The 22,009-nt window shown below is 38.0% G+C and overlaps 1 protein-coding gene across 2 annotated transcripts in view; it reads right to left on the bottom strand.

Moving 5' to 3' along the window:
- LOC584796 (ammonium transporter Rh type B-A) overlaps positions 1-21,158 on the bottom strand; it is a 41,561-nt gene extending 20,403 nt beyond the window's left edge. For both annotated transcript variants that reach the window (XM_030977697.1, XM_030977698.1), the window contains exon 1: positions 20,967-21,158. In XM_030977697.1, coding sequence (XP_030833557.1) covers positions 20,967-21,139 — 173 coding nt within the window. In that variant the 5' untranslated portion in view covers positions 21,140-21,158. The remainder of the gene's footprint in view (positions 1-20,966) is intronic.
- Positions 21,159-22,009: the final 851 nt, after the last annotated feature.

Below are 22,009 nucleotides of genomic sequence, written 5' to 3'. Positions count from 1 at the left end.
AACATAAGAGTCCCTGTCGTATGAAGAAAAGAAATTTAAACGTGACTACCCATGACTTATTGAAAAATGCAAACCATCTGAGGGCGTGTTTATGCTTAACTTTTCTGGCCAGAATCAGGCATCTGTTACGTGTTTAGTTTAAAACACGGTTGCGTTCTTTCTCACTTTTGTAGAATCACCGAAAAACGGCGATCACAAAAAGATCACAAAAAGATGCGTTTACGATTTGTAAACGCGTTTAAATGGGGTCAACGCACTGACCTCTAGTGGGTCTACGTAGCATGCACAGTGCAGATTTGCGAATCCAGCTTCAAGGCCAATCAAGGCCACCCAGGGAGAATTGCCTGGAGGAGCCAGAGAAGTGAGCATAAACAGTACACCGTGGAACTGCGATTACGATGAGCGTTTACGATGAGCGTTACAGATCGCTCATTCTGCCTTCAAAATTTAAGCTTAAACGCACCCTAATGGATAAATAGGTCACCGGCTCTTCAACTACCAGTCGCTCCATTATTCTTCTTCAGGAATTTGCCACTCGACTGCTCAGCCTCTAGGGCAACGTCTCGTGTCAGATTATGATAATTAACATTTCCAATTCTATAGCTGCTGTAATAGACCAGTTTTACCATTTGAGGTCAGCGCAGGCTTAGAACCTCTGCAGCATAGCAAGTAATGGGGTAAAAAAATAGTATTTAATTTAACAGATTTGCCTTGACTTACATTCCAGACGTTTCCAATCCTATAACCTGTCATTATACATGATCAACAAGTTGTGTTTCTCAGGCGTGTGTATGTGTGTGTGTAATTGGGTTTTTACAGACGTGTATCAATCGTAAATTATTATTTACGTCTGGGGACCGACCTTTAAGCGTCACCGTCCGAAGGACGTGACTCAGTTTCGAACATGCGTCCTCGGCTGAATCAGTTTGTAACATTTTTAGCTGGATTACAGGCGCACGCCACAACACCTAACTTAACATATTTGCCTTGACTTACAGTCAAGACGTTTCCAATCCTATAACCTGTCATTATACATGATAAACATATTCCTTTTCTCAGGTGCAGTTCAAGAAGAATAATTTGAGAGAGCGAAAATGATAGGTGGCTTGTAGTACAGTCAAAATATGAAAAAACCTAGAACTAATTGCAACAGAAATGATTCCACTTGCATATAATCTGGAATAGCCATAAAAACAACATACTCAAAGTTGACAAAAACTGAAGTGGTGGATCAGTGCCTAATTTGCATAAATTCAAAATGGCCGCCATGTCAGACCCTGGTAGACACAGAAAACCTATTTTAGCATATATATCTAGATCTGAGACACATAGAAAGCTAAACAAAGTGTCTTTACCCATATTTGGGGGATCAAGAAACATGATAATAGCATTTTCAGCAGCTAACAACTACTCCTTGACTCTTAATTTGCATAAATGTGCATATAGTTAACCCTTTTTAAAGTCAAAGTGGCTGCCATGTTGCATGTTTATAACTATTTCTCATCAAATACTTATAGAAAGTTTATTATAGTGCCCTTATCTATGTTTAGGAGGTCAAGGAACATGATTATAGCATTATTAGCAGCTTAAAACTACTCCTTGACTCTTAATTTGCATAAATTTGCATATAATTAACCCCTTTTAAATTCTAATTGGCTACCATTTTTTTCATGTTTAAAACTATATCTCTAGATTTGATACACATAGAAAGCTAAACGAAGTGTCTTTACCGATGTTTAGGGGGCCAAGGAACATGATTATAGCATTATCAGCAGCTTAGAACTACTCCTTGACTCTTAATTTGCATAAATATAATTAACCCTTTTTTTAAAGTCAAATTGGCTGCCATATGTTGCATTTTTAAAACTATTTATCATCTGATACTTATAGAACGTTAATTTTAGTGCCCTTATTCATGTTTAGGGGGTCAAGGAAAATAGCTCGGTAGAACTTAGGAATGTTTTTGTCTAACATTTTATAACCATAGTTACAGTTAAACAGGAACAAACCACCGTTCTTTTAAAGATAAAATTGAAGAATTTGAAACCATCCTTGTTTATCGGCTTCTTTTATTCTTTGAATCCAACACAATTGTTGTGCTCTGGCAGATTGGAGGTTCTTGCATTTGCATCATGAGCCCCGCTTCAATTCCTTTAAAATTTAGATTTTGTTTGTTGGTAGATGGGGCTTAGAGAGGCTTTTTAAACTGTGCTTTTGGTCCGGCTGTATAGTGAGATAAACCAAAGAGGGTTATACAAATAAAAGAATATTGCCTGTCTGTTTTCTTTCTTCCAATGCACTTTACTCACCCGACAATTCATTTCAAGCAATCAGTCGAATTGTAACCCGTATTTACAGTCCGCGTTCAGATGTGACTTGTACTGGAATGCAACCTTTGACTTCAGTTTGAAAATGATATTTACAAAAAATATTTGAGGACAAAAGTGTATATGACAAGAGATCTATTCTAAAAAGCTTTTCGCTCGTATATCATAATGATATCCTTTTTGACATCTAAAATGTACCTCTGGTTTCACACCATACAATTTCTACGTCACCTCTATATATCTAATCCGGTCCAAAGCACAGCGGAAAGAGAAAATAGAGAGGGGGGGGGGTTCTTTTTAAAATATCACGATAATGGCGACTGAAAAGTAGGAAAGGAAATGTGTAGTAATTAATCATAGTAGGTGGTCATAACCAGCTTTTAAATACACCAAACTCTCTTAACATTGACCCAAATATGTCAAAAAGGATGTTAGCTTGATGAATGGTTAATAGCTGTGTTTTGAATTGCAGGCATGACCTAGATATAGAACCCCTTTAGACCCCGAACCAGCGTGGGTCAACTTTTTCTATTTTTCCTTCTTATATTGCACGGAGAGGTAGGAGGGAGCTGGGCTTACTAAAAATGAATTAATTTCTGACATGATAATATACCTCACGATCACAGTTATCGTTCATGATATCCATGTAATAAGAATAGTTATAACCTGGATTTATATAGCGCTTAATACGAAATACCGTCTCTAAGCGCTTTACAGATTTTTAGAAAATACCCCGGTCATCAGATTCATTTATGATAATGGTCACCGTGAGGGCATATGGTGATAACTAACACGAAAGCTTTTTGTCATCCTACGTCATTTCTCTTCTGGGTATAGAGTGGCAAATGTAGATTAATACCTTGTCACCGGACATTTGTGCCGTGTTGGGGATCGAATCCACGACCTTAGTATTTCAAGTCAAATGCTTAAACCACTCGACTACGACACCCTTACAGTCGCAATGACAAATACTCTCTAGATATACTCTCAAGGCCAATTTCAGCACGTTTTAGTATATCCCATGGACATTATTTGATAGATAATGCAATACGTCATTGCAATGTTCGTATCAAAAATGACAATATGTGATGGAAAAGGCTATTGAAATTACCTTACACTGATTTCTAGCGACCTATCTAGTAGTTTTATATAAAAATAGGACAGATGTAAATTAAACTTAATGAAAACACGTTATAACTGAATTAACCTTAAATGTAGTCCTAAGCTGAAACCTTCACTTTACCGAGGGCATGTAAGGGTTTGTATCTTCACACGTTTGCCAACGTCAGTACTATTTGAAAATACATATTCTGTAAACTTGTACTACCTCTGTTTATCTGAAACCTGTAGAACTTGGACATTTCATAAAACTTTGATGGCCCTTTGACAAGGTTGACGAACGACATTCCTGCCCTGAAGCCTTGATTTTACTTTGCTTTTATGTAAACTTGCAAAACTAATCCTTTTCCGCAGTACACATACCATCATGATCCCCAATTATGCTCAAGGGTGCTGCACATGAATCACATGTTATTCTCCCAGACTCACCAAGGAAAAAAATCATAATAAAAACTTCGCGATTTTGGAGTCTAAGCTCAGAAATATGCAAGATAAATATAATTACTCGTATGTGGAGTCAGGTCGAATTCCTTGTGACATTGATTAGACTACCTTAAAATGAATTTCCTTTCGGTGCACTTGTTAATACTACATTGCGCCGCAGGCCGCTCTTTTCTCATATCACATATGTCATTGTACTTTTATTTCCACGTTTTTCTTCATATTTCACTGGAGTTTACTTCCATATTCGTAAATGCAACGCTGGATGGAATAAAATACAATGGTTGAGTTCTTTTCACGTTGATACAACTTATTTTATATTCTTGTATAAGTTATGAGTGTACATGTATTTGAATAAATAAATACAAATTAAAAAAATAATCACGACAAACTTAACATTTCTCCTCAAATGATTTTGACTTCAAAAATTGAGTACCTTTCAATTCAATTTTATATAAATAGTTCAGGAATATCCAGGTCAATCAAGCTAAAAAAGACATAAATCTTTTTTCCTATGTAATGACCATCAGCCATGAAATGGCGTATGCATCATTGAATCGACTGACCTGAGATACGTTTTGTGTTTTATTTAATTGTCGAAAATATGGCTACTTTATTGCTTTTTTAGAGAAACCGAGTCCTGAATGAATCTTTTAGATCCACGCACTACCACGTACACAATTAAGTTTTTGAGTGTAATTTATATGACTATTTTTATTATTTTATTAATGGAATTGCATGAACACAATCTTGCACTAGATGCATGCACCATGGCTTAACCCGTTGAATTATCTAATTCCCATAGACTTAAAGGTACTATGTCCCATTTGCAGGCCAAACAAATGAAAAAGTTAAATTCCAACTGCATTTGAAAGATAATACTAATTTAAAACTTCCCTAAAAAAGGTGGGGCTTGAAAATGTATTCAAGTGGGAAAATAACGACTATTAGTTGTCAAATCGACTTAAGGGCTATAGAGCCCAAAAGTAACAGTCTTGATTTTCAGACAATTGTATTGAATGGTCATACGTTTTATGCTGCGCAAAGATTCAATCAGTTTAATCTTGGACATCACAAGAAGTGGGTTATTGATGTAGACAAATGCTCATGTACCCTTTACAACTCTTTTCATGTATGTTATTACCAAAGAACAAAAAAAGCCAGTCAGTCACTCAATAGTGTCTGACAGTGAAGTCTAGCAAGTAAACGGGTTTCCTTGCATAATTTGAATATGAGGACACTGCTAACGTTTAAATTTCACAGATAGGACATACATGACATATTCATAATTCCTGCAAAGTTCTACAGCATTTGAGGTTGGCTGCAAAAGGGACATAGTACCTTTAAAAGGAATACTACGTACATTTGTGCGGATGCTTTACATTATGTACAACAAACAAACAAACAATGACAACAACAAAAAAACAAAAACGCATTCTTCTGAAGAAAAGATTCTAATAATGGACCGTCCTTAACGGAATCCGAACCCTAACAGACGAAAATAATGTTGCGACCTTGGGTAATGTATTGTAATCTGAGTTACCCTCATACGAAAAAAAAGAGTTTGAGAAAGAGACAGACGGTCTTGAGACATAGACAAGAGTGACAACGTATGACTAATGTCATATTACTTAAACTGAAATGTCACATTACTGAAACTTTAATTTTTACTTCACATTGAAACTGTGAGATTGGCCCAAGGAGTTTCCCCGATAAGAAAAATAGAGATTGGGAAACAGACGGACGGTCTTGAGACATAGACAAGAGTGACAAAGTATGACAGATCTCTCTTTAATTTTATTTCACATTGAAATTGTGAGATTGGCCCAAGGAGTTGCCCCGATAAGAAGAATAGAGATTGAGAAATAGAGAGAAGGTCTTGAGACAAAGACAAAGAGTGACAAAGTATGACAACATTACTCTTTCTTTAATGTTACTGAAACGGCGAGATTAGCCCACGGACATGGATGCATTAAAATCAAATCAAAACGTGCGAAGTGATAACGACACAAAAACTCAATAGTGTCTGACATTGAAGTCTAGCAAGTAAACGGGTTTCCTTGCATAATTTGAATATGAGGACACTGCTAACGTTTTTCCTGCAAAGTTCTACAGAATTTGAGGTTGGCTGCAAAAGGGACATAGTACCTTTAACACAGGGACCACCAGGTTCCAGTAAGCAATGGGTTAAATAGTTAATGGCCCAAGGCACGACATCAATTTTATAAAGTAAATGACGATACATCTTTTGTGGATTTAAACTTGACAAGTTTATGACTGCAATTCAGTTCAGACACTGCAATAAAGAGAAAAGATAAACTGTATATGGGTCATATTTTGATCAAACATTACTTTATGAACCTAGATTTGTTTTCTGTTTACTGAGGAGTCAGTCAGGAAGGTTCATGTATAACACGTACTACATGTATAACATCGACGACCATTTTTGTATTCATTGAATTTATTTCTCCCATTCTTTTTATTTGTACATAACATGGAAGCAAAGCATGTTCCATAAATCCCAGTTTATACAAACTGAAAGATATTTATAGCTAAGCTTTTTATCATTTGATCAATATAATTCATTGTGAAAATGTGTATGACTAAAATATAACCCAATTACATAATATGAAAAGATTACAGCACGACACAGTTATGTCATCCCAAAAACTAGAACATTGACCTTTTTTCCATGATAGAACTGCATGAATACTCTTTACAAATTTAGATTTGCATATTTGTTAACATATTATTAATCGGAATTAATCAAAACACACAATCTTCCCCCAACACCCTCTACCTCCCTTCCCTCTTCTCTAACTCCTTGGAATTAACCCCTCCCCTCACCCTCTTCCCCTCCTCCCTTCCCCTCCCCTCCCCTCCCTTCTACGTGTGTGGATAATACATCATTATTTTAATCGATATGAACTGGCTCAAAGTCGTATATCATTGTGACCAAGACTACCTTGAAATGATAGTGTCGAGAACCCTGTGGCTTACGAAGCTGTATTTACATATTATTCTTTGGTTGTCTGTTTGTTTGTTGGTTCGTTTATTTGTTTTTCTTTATAAATTATAGGAGCCGATATCGAAGCCCCATGCGCAAGAAAGGGAATCTTCCATCCTTTATCCGTTATCCTTTTTGCACTTTTTGCTTACGCTCAGCCAATTTGTTTTTCTTCGAATTCGAATTTCTTTTCTCAAGGATGAAAAGCGCGTCATGTCTGTGTGATAATCCCATGTTACGTATAATACCTTTTTTACGTTTAACCATTGTATATTACCATCGTATAAATATTCAATCTTATGTGGATGAGAGGGGAGTGATTGATCATGCAGTTAGTGGTATACTCATCACATCACATAAAAGAAGAAATTGTATAACTGCAGAGTCTAATTTTCGTTGTATTTCCTTCTCCATGTTCTCTATCTCTCTCTCCCCCCTTATCTCTTGCTCTATCCCTCTGTTTCTATCTCTCTCTCTCTCCCCCTCCCCCTCCCCCTCTCTCTCTCTCTCTCTCTCTCTCTCTCTCTCTCTTTCTCTCTCCCTTCTCCCTATCATTCACTCCTTCTTCCACCCCCTCCTCTTTTATCTCCCTCTCCCTTCTCTTACTCTCTCTCTCTCTCTCTCTCTCTCTCTATCCCTCCCCCTTCTCCCTTTATTTCTGTTTCTCTCACCCCCCCCCACTCTCTCCCTCTCTTTCTCTCTCTTTCTCTCCGCTCTATCTCTCCCTATCTCTCTCCCTTCTATTTATTATCTCTCTTTTTCACCATGTATGTAAATGCATTATGTTTTCCTTTTTCAAAAGCAGAAAGTAATGAAAACCATGACATAGTGTTTTAATTCTACTAGTTTGGCTACACTGGGTAAATAAGCCACAATTACCATCAGAGTATAATTTTCACGATTCATTTTGAAACATTTTCGCGTGTCGCAGTAGAACATAATACATCAATCAATGTCAATTTTGTACATCGTAATTTCATAACTTGAATTGACATAATTGAAAAGTTTGTTGTTTATTTGTCTCCCCATGAAGGAAAATATCTTCGAAAATACATGTACCTCTTTTCAATGACACCATACTCGTTTAAAACCCTCCCCTAATAGGAATGTACGCTACAAATGCGTGGAGACCTCCTGAATGAGTCCTGGTAGAAATCATTATCATTCAAATGACCACGTTGGCCCCACCCCCTTCACGCTGATTGGTCGAACCCTTGCTCACACCCTCCACACACCCATTCTATGCCCACGTAACTATGCCACGTTATAGATCCGACATGCGTGAGAATGGAACACAAGTGGGTGCCTGAGGGTTGTGTGCGTGTGGGTGTGTGCGTGGGTGTTGACTACTGAATTATCTCATTCACATAGACTTAACACAGGGACCACCAGGTTCCAGTAAGCAATGAGTTAACTAACACCCTTCTAAGAATGTGAACTGAAATACATGCATAGCTATCGTATATTACTTGTACATGTCTGCACAGCATTCAAAAAACGTCTGCCGTGTATTAAAGTGTGTGATGTATTCTGAATTGTTTGTATCATCAGACCTGCTAAAATCTTTCCCGCGTCAGTTATCTAAATTTCAATACAAGTATGTTCAATGGCGTAGCATAGCACCAAAGACCGAGGGGTACTGAAAAAGTTGGAGGCACATCGATCTCACGAAGTGGACGAAATACAAATCAACAAAGACAGCAATTGGGGTGGAGGAAGGGCCTGTATTATCCTTCTCAGTTTCATTCTCTCCCTTCCTCTCTCTCTCTCTCTCTCTCTCTCTCTCTCTCTCTCTCTCTCTCTCTCTATCTTTCTCTCTCTCTCTCTCTATCTCTCTCTCTTTCTCATTCATTTTTTTTTTGGGGGGGGAGGGGGGGGTCTTCCTTTCCCCTTTTCTCCATCGCTGTTCGTTTGGAGGCACCTTCACCTAGACCACCTGTAGCTGCACTACTGGGTAGATTTATCAATGCTTGACACCTCTAAAAAAACGAATGTCACAACAAATGCTACCTTGGAAAAAGTCAAAGGATTCATATTTGAAAAGAAAGCTATTCAAAACAGGGAAGTGATTTATGATTGAAACTCCCCAGGAGGCCACTAGAAGGTAACATACAAAGCATGTTACGTCAACCCCAAACATAAAAAGAATCCTTGACTTCTTCAACGTCGCGTGTTTATGAACATGAATAAAGCAGAGGGTTACAGACGCCTTAGGGTATATGTAAGAACAGTGATTGTCGGATTGAGGGGAATTACGTACATATTAAACCACAATTCAATGCAGGTCACAACAGGTAACATCAGAGCACAATTATTCGGCATAACGTTTGTCCACACCATCTACACTTTTTTTCTCCAAATGTGAAATAATAAAAACAAAATACCTGGATACATTGTCATGATTTTTTCCTCTAAAAAACCCGTTTCTAAGGCATTTACCTTCGAGACTAATCCTTCGATGTCGTACAATGGGATATGGCTCCATTATCATTTACAGAAGAGGTTTATATTTTATAGTAATAATCTTTCTAAAGTTTTCAATACGTTATATTATTCGTAACGTGAAATAGTTAGCTTTGCCATAAAACCTCCACAAAAATGTCACTAATGTTTTGAGGTATTTGGTTATCATGGAAGTTCTGGTACTAGTACATTAAAGGTAAGTATTATAGAACTGTGTACGACAATATATGCCTCGGAACTCTAAAACCTGGGGGGGGGGGTTGTTTCACAAAGATCCTAAGTTGAACTTATCTCTAAGCTGGACTTAACAACTATGGAAAGCCGTTAGCACCTTTGAAAATATGTTGTAAAAGTTATTTTAAAAGGCATAACATGTTGATTCAAATCATTCATATTTTCTATTATCAAGGAAATTTCATGTTCTTGATGTGGAATTTATGAAAATTCTAAAATACTTGATTTTTTGCTTTTTAATATATCTTATTTTAAGGCTACAAAAAAGGCATTCCATAATATTTCACTCCAACTTAGAGTTAAGTTCGACTTGGGATCCTTGTGAAATACCCCCAGAACTTACATTCCAAGGAATATAGGCCTACATTAGACATGATGGCTGAGTGTATTCCTACATCAATACTTTGACACAGGACACTTTGCACTGAGAACGTATAAATCTTTCTGCGCCTCAACTATTCAACTCAATTTAATTTAATAGACATTTATTTCCTTCACAAAAACAAATTGAACATGTCATGAAACATATTTACAATAGAAATTCCCTAAAAGCACAGTCCTAGTGATGGCCTTCCATAACAAAACAGACATGAAACTGTGTGATATTGATTAAACTACTGAGTATTTTTTTTTTCAATATTTGCAGACACATAAGCCATATTAGTGCATAATAACATGAAAAATAACATGAATGTATAGTATAGTTGTCGATTTCCCAGCAACTATTACCATAACAACACCAGAAAGCTCAAGGAAGGCATAAACGAAAGAAAATACTAGCGTCAGTGTCGGCTTACGATTATTCAAAGTTGCCTTGTTACAAATAAAACCTTAAAACCTCTAAAAAATAACGTGAAGCCAAATATGACTGTTGAAGTCATTTGTGTGCTCTTTCATTTCAGCATTTCAGGGTTTCCTTTGACTTCTGAAAGAGCAGAACTAATGGGATCAACAATTAAAGGATTTATTCATAAGTATTCAACACCCTAAGATTGTGCTTAGTCATGTTTTTTGTATCGTATAGCCTACCAAGTTACTGGTTATGCAACTAATCAGTAATTGTCTTGACCCTCCACCAGGTCCGCAGAGATCACTTTATCAAGCTTATGCCAAGAACGTGGACGAAATTCGTTTGAATAAGTTTTTTTCAAAGGGTGACATTAACAAAAAAGACATATCAAAAGAAACCCACAAATAAACATGTCTAGAGTTTTAGAGAAATGGCTAGCTCTAGCGGGAAAAAAACAATAAGGGAGAAAGTCTGTTAAATCAAATTCTGTAAATGCGTTTCGTAAATCGGGAAAAGAGAATGTAACGATGATGAACCTTCGATCGGTCACTTTTAATTCTAATTCAAATCAATTAGAGTGTATGCATATACAACGTACCAGCATGGTAACAAATGAAGAAAAAACATTGTAATGCATTTAGATACCAAATTATTACTTGTAAATAGGTTGTTTTATGTGAATTTCGCAGGTCAAGAATGCAATGTGGACTGATTGAATAAGGGCATTGGTTTAGATTTAAGCTTCTATATTACATGTCGCTGTTTCAAGAAAAATAAATGGGACACATTAATTTTTCATAAATTTGCAGAAAAAAGTTACGAAAACTTGGTGAGGGTATGAATAATTTAGTTATAAATGTTTATTGTGAATGGAATAAGAGACGGTTGTCAGGCTGGTGAAGGTGTCGTAATTGATATGACAGGGTCATCAGTATATCTCTTTAAAGACCACATGTTGAGTTTTTATATCTACATAACAATGTCTAGCCCTAACGGATGACATATTGACGCTTACACAGATACAGCTCATTATTGTTCACAGCAGGCTATGGAGTGTGCTTTCAACAGGCTAATGAAAAGTGTAGGAGCGGTGATAAAAGCTAAAAAGTAAATTTGTGACAATTGGATAGCCTTGAACAGGTGCCAAATGAATGTACCGTGCGAACATGTACTCCTGCATGGTGACAGCAATATTTTATCTGAGTTGTATTCACTATGAGCACGATAGACAAAGAAAGCGGACAAAATATACAGTTCCTCAGGTAGACAAAGGAACATCCCTTCACTGCTATTATGTAAAAAGGTAAATATGCATGTGACACCTGTTCTACACATTTTTACATAATAGCAGTGAACGGATGTTCCTTGTCTACCTGAGGAACTGTATATTTTGTCCGCTTTCTTTGTCAGTCATGTTCATAGTGATTATAGGTAGGGGTTTCATTTGGGTTTTAGGCAAGTTAGGTTTGTGGTCTTATTTAAGCCATGCCATTTTATCAAAATAGCTCTTTCGGTTACCTTTACCCCAGCTTTGTTGGGTTCCCATTTACACCTACGTGGAGCAAAGTCAGTAAAACACCTTGTCCAAGGAGGTAAGCCATGGGTGTAAGCCCCGAAGTGGGAATCAAACCCAGGACGTTTAGCACGAGAGTCAAGACCCTTCACCGATTGTTTGATCCAGTCGGGAATTTAGTCTCCTATCTAATATTAACCGTAAAGCATGCTTTAGTAACCAGAGCATGAGTTATAGCACCTGCCTTCCAAGGTAGCAGTAGGGGCTATTTTACCTGACTGATAAGCAACCAGAGGACCGACGGCTTTAGATCCTCTCTGGAAGACCTGGTAATGAGGATTAATGCCTTACCAAAGGGCACTAGTGCATCGCCTTGGTTTCGAACCTGGGTCACCGGATTACGAGACCACTGCTCTACCGACTGAGCTATCGCGCCTCCTGATGAGAGTGTTCCGTCTCTTACGTCATGTATACTGAGCAGTTCTCAAACGCCATCCCTCCCCCTCTCCCCCTCTCCCCTCTCCCCCTCTCTCCCTCTCTCTCTCTCTCTCCCTCTCTCCCTCTCTCTCTCTCTCTCACTCACTCAGGTTTTCGGTCAAAGGCATGTCTACAAACCAGGGACTTCTTTAGATCTCTCTCCATTCCTCTCTGTATTTAGCATTCTTTTTCATTATGTCTTGTGATCTGTCACCCATCAGTTTTGAGCTCTGACACCATCCCAATGCATCGTCTTCCAACCGTTGCCCATCCAATATCCCTTCACGATGTCCCTAAGCATGTTACCCCCCCCCCCCCCGTAAATAAGATGTATCTTTTCCAGCTCTATAGGGACTTTGAGATTTGCGACGTCCTCTTAAGGGACTGGACGTCACACGTAGCAGTCCACGCTGTCGTCGTGAACATCTAAAAGTCCCTGTTGTGTAATATATGATGTCCTAAAGCGCAGATCATGAAGAGTGTTATCGCCGTCTCATTGATGTTAATGAACTCCAGTGTCTCTTTTAGAACCTTCGTTTCTATAGCATAACAAATTCGACTTGCTAAGGAAGAGTAGCAGGTGCCTATGTGATACACAGCACGATGGATGACATTTACAAACCTGTACCCCTAACCAAGATGTCAACTCTGTAACGCTTTCAAATGTGAAGCACGACCCCCTGCATATATGAGTTCCTACAATCTCGTATTTTGTTAAAGTAAATAATGATCTAAGGAACTGGCTAACACTAAACCTAAACTAAAACCTAATTGCAAAACTAACCCTAACGCTATACGATATAAAGCCCGGAACAATTGTCGCAAAAGCAAAAGTCAGTCCACCCAACCTACAAGACAAGCACAGTTTGGATGCGAGTTGATCTAGTGGTACGTTCCTAGAGTATAGATAAATTCCGACAGGCCCCCGGGTTCGAAACTGAGTTGCGTCTTCCGGATAATGACGTTAAATTCGGCCCAAGGTCGTTAATTGTATCTGAATGATTTACATTTCCCATGGAGGAAAAACATTCATGGATAAACGCCCCATAAAAGTTATAAGCGCCCTCAGGAAGTTTTGTGAAAGTCTTGAGGTCGTGTGTTTGCTGAATACTAAATTAGAGCACGTATCTCTCTCTCTCTCTCTCTCTCTCTCTCTATCAGAGACATTCAGACATACACACACGCACGCGGGTGTTAATGAACTCCAGTGTCACATTTAGAACATTGGTTTCTATAGCATAACAAATTCGACCTGCTAAGGAAGAGAAGCAGGTGCCTATGTGATTCACAGCACGATGGGTGACATTTACCAACCTGTACCCCTAGCCAAGATGTCAACTCTGTGACGCTTTCAAATGTGAAGCACAACCCCTCCCATAATATTGCTGCATATATGAGTTCCTACAATCTCGTATTTTGTTAAAGTAAATAACGATCTAAAGAACTGGTCAACCCTTAACCTAAACTAACCCTAACGCTATACGATATAAAGCCCGAAACAATTGTCGCAAAAGCAAAGGTCAGTCCACTGAACCAGGACCAACCTACAAGACAAGCACAATTGAATGCGAGTTGATCTAGTGGTACGTTCCTGGAGTATAGATAAATTCCGACAGGCCCCCGGGTTCGAAACTGAGTTGCGTCTTCCGGATACTGACGTTAAATTCGGCCCAAATACGTTAATTGTATTTGAACGATATACATTCCCCTCGGAGGAAAAAAACGTTCATGGTAAGTAGGGCAATTCCACGGTAACGGAAGGACACTCAGACAAGATTTTTGAACTTCAGGTTCATACTAAAAGAAATGTTTTATTAGTATGTATTAAACTATGGGGAACAAAATGTGTTTCAGTCAAGTGGAAAGCTTCATCAACTTCACAAAGTTTGGATAAACACTAATTAACTGGAAAAACCATGTCCATTTTTATGTCCTTCCGTTACCGAGATAATTAATATGCACATTCTTAAACTACTTAACTATAATGACAATTTTTTGGGGGAGAATTAAAGGCACTTATATAGGTATTATATCTGTACTGTTTCACATCTTATACTAATAAAACAGTTCTTTTAGTATGAACCTGAAGTTCAAAAATCTTGTCTGAGTGTCCTACCGTTACCGTGGAATTGCCCAGTACATAATTGCCCCATAAAAGTTACAATGTCCTCAGGACGTTTTGTGAAAGTCTTGAGGAGGTCGTGTGTTTGCTGTAATTAAGAGCAAGTATCTCTCTCTCTATATATAAATCTCTCTCTCTCTCTTTCTATCAGACACTGGGGGTATAGCTCCTCTAACTAAACAAAACTAAAAGGGCCTAATCGCTCTACAAATTACAATAAATGTCTAGACCATTTTTCACGCTTAGGTAACTTTGTCTGAATCTTTCCTGACCCACATGCTATGCTGATGCAGTGGAATAAGATGAGGAGCGAGCATAGGTGTCGGCATACCTTTATGTATCGTAAATCCCCAAAGCCTCAGGCAATTACACGCCATCTAGACAGTAACAGACACTTTCTATTTTTGTTAAGTGGTGATGCTTCATGAATGTGACGATAATAGGGGAGAGGAATGGAGCCTTCAGAAGGATCACACAAAGCGAGAGGATTTACCATGTTGATCTCTTCCGGAATGCTACGTACATTTGTGCGGATGCTTTACATTATGTACAACAAACGAACAAACAATGACAACAACAAAAAAACAAAACGCATTCTTCTGAAGAAAAGATTCTAATAATGGACCGTCCTTAACGGAATCCGAACCCAAACAGACGAAAATAAGGTTGCGACCTTGGGTAATGTATTGTAATCTGAGTTACCCTCATAATAAGATTAGAGATTGAGAAACAGACAGAATCTGGTCTTGAGACATAGACAAGAGTGACAACGTATGACTAATGTCATATTACTTAAACTGAAATGTCACATTACTGAAACTTTAATTTTTACTTCACATTGAAACTGTGAGATTGGCCCAAGGAGTTTCCCCGATAAGAAAAATAGAGATTGGGAAACAGACAGACGGTCTTGAGACATAGACAAGAGTGACAAAGTATGACAAATCTCTCTTTAATTTTACTTCACATAGAAACTGTGATTGGCCCAAGGAGTTGCCCCGATAAGAAAAATAGAGATTGGGAAATAGAGAGAAGGTCTTGAGACATAGACAAGAGTGACAAAGTATGAAAAATCTCTCTTTAATTTTACTTCACATTGAAACTGTGATTGGCCCAAGGAGTTGCCCTGATAAGAAGAATAGAGATTGAGAAATAGAGAGAAGGTCTTGAGACAAAGACAAAGAGTGACAAAGTATGACAACATTACTCTTTCTTTAATGTTACTGAAACTGCGAGATTAGCCCAAGGACAAGGAGGCATTCAAAACAAATCAGAAACGTGCCAAGTGATAACGACACGAAAACGGGTCAACAAATCAGATTATGAGAGGATGCAAATGAATAGCAGGTATTAGGAACTGAACAAAGATGGTAAAAATCAGAACTGTGTTAGGGGAAATACCTTAAAGGGCAGGACACAAACAAGCTATTAACCGGAGGGGGGGATTAATGACAAAGGCTAATGTTGTGTTGAACGGCTATGAACTCTTAATCTCGTACTACGATTTGTCGAGAAGCTAAAAAGTCACAGCAGTTACAGATTACCGAATTACCGAACCAAACGCTAACGCTGAAAATGTGAAAACACTATACAATAGCTGACAATAAGCTGACAATAAGCTGAAAATGTGGAGGGAGACTGGAGATACCTTGTATTTTTGTTCAGGATTTTAATTCCTCTTTCTAGAAGGCAGTTCTAGCAATATACCAAATCTGAAGTCTTTCGTTCCATCCTCTATTTTATTTCTTGTATACGTGGGTTACATAAGATGATTAGAAGGGTTTCTCTATTTTTTCATCAAAGAGTTTGGGAGTTATAAATGGAAATGTTCCACCACCCGCAAAGGAGACAAAATTATCTTCATCAATTCATTCTTAAAACAATTTACTGAACATTGTTTAATAATTTTGGCGTACACGTCATGAAGGTATTAGGACGCCATTCGAATTGATAAAAACATCGTTGGCAATTCAAAGAACCAATATTCCTGACGATGTACGCATATTACTTTCCAAACCAGGGCAGTGTTTCACGAGAACGTTTCGAGTACAAGTTCACCGACAACCAACAAGGAAATGTGTGTATTTATGATGGTTTCGTGAATAATGCCCAGTTGAGTATCAGGTTAGGGGTGAAACCATGTAAATCACACGTCAGGAAAGAGCCTTGACAAAAGACAGTAGACCATTTTCGTTATAACATTTTTGTAATAACATTCAATGCTCAAAACCTTCTTAAGTGCTTCGATCGTTACAAATGACTTGATTAACCTGTTACGAATAATTGTATTTCAATAGTCAGAATGCGAATTGCATACATTAACTGTTGCTGGGTAGGACCAGCATTATGGCTTGACCTGTCTAATAACACGTAACGTATGCAATTCGCATTCTGACTATTAAAGGTACTATGTCCCATTTGCAGCCAAAATGAAATTCTGTAGAACTTTGTAGAATTATGAATATGTCTCGTATGTCCTATCTGTGAAATTTAAACGTTAGCAGTGTCCAAGTATTCAAATTATGCCAGGAAACCCGTTTACTTTCTAGAGTTCACTGTCCAATAATATTGAGTGACTGATTGACTTCTTTATTCTTTGGTGATAACATACATGAAATGACCTGTAAAGGGTACATCAGCATTTGTCTGCATCAATAACCCACTTCTTGTAATGGCCAAAATTAAACTGACTGAATCTTTGCACAGCACAAAACGTACGACCATTCGGTACAAGCGTCTGACAATCAGACCATAACTAAAATGATTAAGATCACTAAAGTCGATTCGACAAAGAACAGTCGTAAGTTTCCCACAAAATGAAATTTCAAACCCTTTCGTTTTGAGGGAAGTTCTAAATTAGTAAATTAGTATCATCGTTCAAATACGGGTGAAATTTAATTTTTTCATTTTTTGGCTTGCAAATGGGACACAGTACCTTTAAAATACGATTATTCGTAACAGGTGAATGAAAGAATTCGTAATGAGTCACTTAAAGATTTGTGCATTAAATGTGATAATATCATGAAAATGGCGTGTTGAAGTATAATAGAATACCGAAGTGCTAACGTCATATTTGCTCATCGTCCAGGTTAACGGTTTTAAACAACAGAGCCTGCGAGTAAGATTCACCGCCAAATCATTCAGACAATAGCCTGGAGCAGGGCAAATTCAGTGTTTGGCGCTGGTGTGTTGTACACCATTGTTCAGCACAACATTGTTTGGAACCAGCATTCTTGAGAACTTGGCTAGTAATGATGAACGAGCTATTGTTATTTATTATTACTCTATAAAACGAACAGATGCCTTCATGGAAATATTATTAAAACATGCTATTATACAACATATTATTAACACATTAAAATATTGTTTGCATACAGATTACACGGTTCAATCATGCGTTTGCTAGGGATTATCACAGACATGGTGGCCCGAATTCACAAAGGAGGTTTGTCGACTAACCTCCTTGGTGAATTCAGGCCATAGAGTCAGCCTTTTCAATGTGAGCATATCCTTGACGTGAAGCTCCCGATAATAATGTCATGGAATGACTCTTTTCTTGTTCTGAAAGTTATGTTTAAGACTTGTGACGAGACTAGAAGAAATAGTTCGGGGAAGAAGGGGAAGACGATAGTTGTTATCTACGTAATAGCAGTTCGCTTAGGACAATCGCCAACAGTTTAGCAGTTTGCTTGCAGTTCCAGCATTTCTATGTTGAGATGGGAACTCTGTAGATAATCCTTAAGGAATTATCCCACACAGTTGTTGAATCTCTTCACTTTCTAATGATGATCCACGACGGCGTCACAATAAAAGAACCAAAATTAAACGGGTGTCTCCTTTGTTTCATCATTAAAGCTAGAACTCACATAAATCCTTTGAGTCCATATTCCATCACATCAATGTCTGTTTGTTCTTGTATACAATACATAAACTTCCAACGTTATTCAGGATTATACATCATGTACCCTTTGTATTAAGCATTCACTTTACACTTCTGTGTACAAAGTACCTTTCAGTGTTTACTATTTCACTGCCAACAGCTGTACAAATCAACCACTTATCATGATCGATCTGATCATTTTCTGCTAACATTAAAGGAGACTTTACCCCAAGCAATATAATTAAGTTGTTCTGAATGATTTATTGCAGTTTTTACCCATAAATCTTCAAGACTCCCCATTAAAGTACAAAACAAATATTCCTGGCATAATGTTCAGTTTCTCAGCACATTAATTTCCCGTGGGCACAAAATCACTAAATATGTCCCCCCCCCCCCCCCTTCATTTTAAAAGCAATATTCGATTTCATAGAGCAGACATGAATGTACGTCCAAAATGCCCTCAAATGCCCTAGAATCGTGAAAAGTTATAACAATATTGAATTTAAAAAATAAGAAAAATGTACTGGGAGAGGAATAACCTACGATTGTGTATAAAATAGGGCACTAGCTTCTACCAGGGTATCAGGTAGCTCCCCGCCCCCTCTTCCCCCACCCCCTCCCCCCCCCCCCCATCCTCGATCCCTCCATCCTGGATACGCCATTGATTAGTTTGTCGTCATTAGGGACTTTTAGATACGCACGAAGACAATAGGTCTATGCTACGATCGACGTCCTAATAATGCACTGCCTTGAATGGACGTCACACGTTTCAGTCCACTCAAATCTAAAAGTCCCTATTGACGTTACCCTTGCCCTATTGTCAGGATATTCTACCGGAAATTATTTTTAATCACCGAGGTGGCAAAATGTTAGAAAAACAACAATATAAGGGCCTGTCTGGTATATGTGGCCTGGTAAATCGTATCTTGTATCAACAACCAAAGTCCACAATGATCATCAGTTACGGTACCGCTGTACTGCAGACACGTGGAACATGTACGAGCTGCAGAATGAGCAGACCAGAGCGACGTTTACATTTACTATTAGACTGTATACTATTCTTTTGTTAGCACATTACACATGTTAAGAAGAGCTATACATTAATTTTTTTCGAGGGGAAAAAAGTAGAAATATTGCATAGGTAGACTTCTTTATGTACCTGAACATTTTTAATGACAGTACTGTTTTTGTAATCTATAATTTGTTTCTTTTCTTTTTTTGATCCTTACCACCTCACAGCCTTTCATGAATATTTCTATAGTCAGAACTGTTTCCATTTCAGAAATTCCTATGTATCGTCTTTAACGGAAATATAACTATGTATTAAGAAAAAGCCTATCACGCCTGTAAATTAAAATGTTGAACCATTCCTTTAAACCTGCAAATTTTTGGGTCTAAGTTTCAAATACTAGGACTTTCCGCTCAAGAGGGAGGGGATTTCGATTTCGATTTCGATAAAAAAAAAAAAAAAAACCTTGTCGTGGAGGCACGCCCCCTTCCCATCTTCCCCAACCGGAGTAACATAGACAAAACAATTTTCAAGTGACAGGGGTTGAACCAAAATACCAAGCACCCTTTAGAAGCGCTACGAGATGGCTTGTCTATAAAAACGGATGTGCCTCGATTTGACAGTTCAACCAGGGACAGTACAGTGTCCCTAAACGACAACGCGAAATGTTTTTCTCCGTAATTGATTTATTACCGCTCTATAATACTGCCTGTGGTTCAACTGACATTTAAAGACACTGTCGGAGTGAAGAAATGAAATAGATGAATTTGACTCACCGGATAGCTTATAAGCCTTATAGATGTCAAAACTATCAAGTGAATCTCATGTAGTAAGTGTCTATCAGACGAGTAGAAGCTCTCTGAAAACTCGACATCTAAAGCTTTCAAAATCGGACATTAATATTTTTGTACCGGATCTAACTACGAACTGGTCTATTGATGTGTATCAGTCTAAATGGCTAGTAAATGGATGATATCTGTGATGATATGCATTATGCATCAATATTATGGGGGACGTAGTATGGACGATGTTTTACTTACATGTTAGACCTATTATCATAGGGCAGTGGTTCTACATCTAAAGTAGATTAACACGTCCAGGGCCCCGCTGCATTAAACTTAACATTGATTGGTGGTAACTTTACCATCAATGGCGACTTCCATGGAATCCTTGATTTGATTTGGATGTTGAGTGAGGTTGCCATGGTAAAGTTACCATCAGTGGTAAATTTTATGTAACGGGGATGTTAGCTTGATCTTCGGTTGGGACTGGAAGCCGTAAGTCTCCTGCATGGTGGGGGTTGTTTTCAAGCAATTATTTACTTTTCTATTATTTACTCGGATTAAATAGTCCAACTGTTGGTTAAGTTTATCTACCATGCATGGTGCTCAGGTGCATAAGTATTAAATAAATTATGCTTTAGCAAGGCTACTGACTACTGTGCCTCATCGGCTGAATCAGTTTGTAACTTCCATTGTTAGCTGGATTACAGGCGCACGCCACAACGCCTAGTTGGCTCGTCGCTGCACGCAATTAAGAAGTATATCGCTACTAATCAAATAGGAGTGGGTATCTTATACTCACGATGTAATGCTAACGTGTATCTTGCCATCATCCGAATGCCCCAGCTCGACGAAACCACGGAATAGCGTGGCCCATTGGATGACGAAGGCAGCCAGGAGAAAGTTGAAACCAACACTGCTGTATCCATAACGTTTGAGGAAGGTCATGAGGAAGCCAAAACCAACGAACATCATCACATGGACATCTTGGAAGTCTGCAGGAGGAGGGGAAGAAGAAGATCATTATACATTATTATTATTATTATTATTATTCATTCGGCCATAACAATCATAAATTCACGTTATATACAAAGTCAACATGATAAATACAACTTTCTTAGAAATAATAGAGAAAGAGAAGGAAATAAAAAGCAAGGAGAAGAGGAAAGAAATGGTTACCTATGGGCTAGGGTTTGAAAAAGTGAAATTATTCACTGTTGCCCGGAGGCATGCGAGCCCTCATAGGTAACAATACCTTGATTGATTGATTTTTATTCGACAAGCTGCCAACATACAACAATATACAATAATAACAGATCAAAAATAAGTCAGCTTGAACAGGATAACCCACGAGACCCTTTTTCCAGTTGAATGAAGTGAAACATAAGATATAACTCGATTGCAAAGACTTTCAAAAATCATTTAAAATCATTAAATTTAATCATATCCCTCTTACAAATGTTTGGTCGTAGATATTGGTCAATGATATCTTACGTGATCAAGCACTTGACAAGCATATATCCTTGATAGACTATTTATTCGCTCCAGACGTCAGAGTTAGGTATTTTGGAATAGATTCCCATTTGCCCATATAAATGCGCTTGCTCACATGTTTATGTATTCGAGATGATAACATTGGGATTCATATCCATTCCTTTCTGCATCGATACAACTTTTGAACACGATTGATCAGTCGAAAGTAGAAATGAATACTATGAACATTGCAACAGAAGAAGATTGAAAGATCGGTTTATAGGAACATCCTATACAGCTTGAGACAGGTTGTCAGACGTCCCGCAATATCGACAGCTCGCGAGACCAACCTTTTCTCAAGTCCTCTTCTTA

Source organism: Strongylocentrotus purpuratus, unplaced genomic scaffold (genome assembly GCF_000002235.5).
Source record: "Strongylocentrotus purpuratus isolate Spur 01 unplaced genomic scaffold, Spur_5.0 spur5_scaffold_1, whole genome shotgun sequence".
NCBI classification, from domain to species: domain Eukaryota; kingdom Metazoa; phylum Echinodermata; class Echinoidea; order Camarodonta; family Strongylocentrotidae; genus Strongylocentrotus; species Strongylocentrotus purpuratus.
Note: the sequence above shows the minus strand (reverse complement) of the source record. Positions and strands in the feature narration are given on the sequence as shown.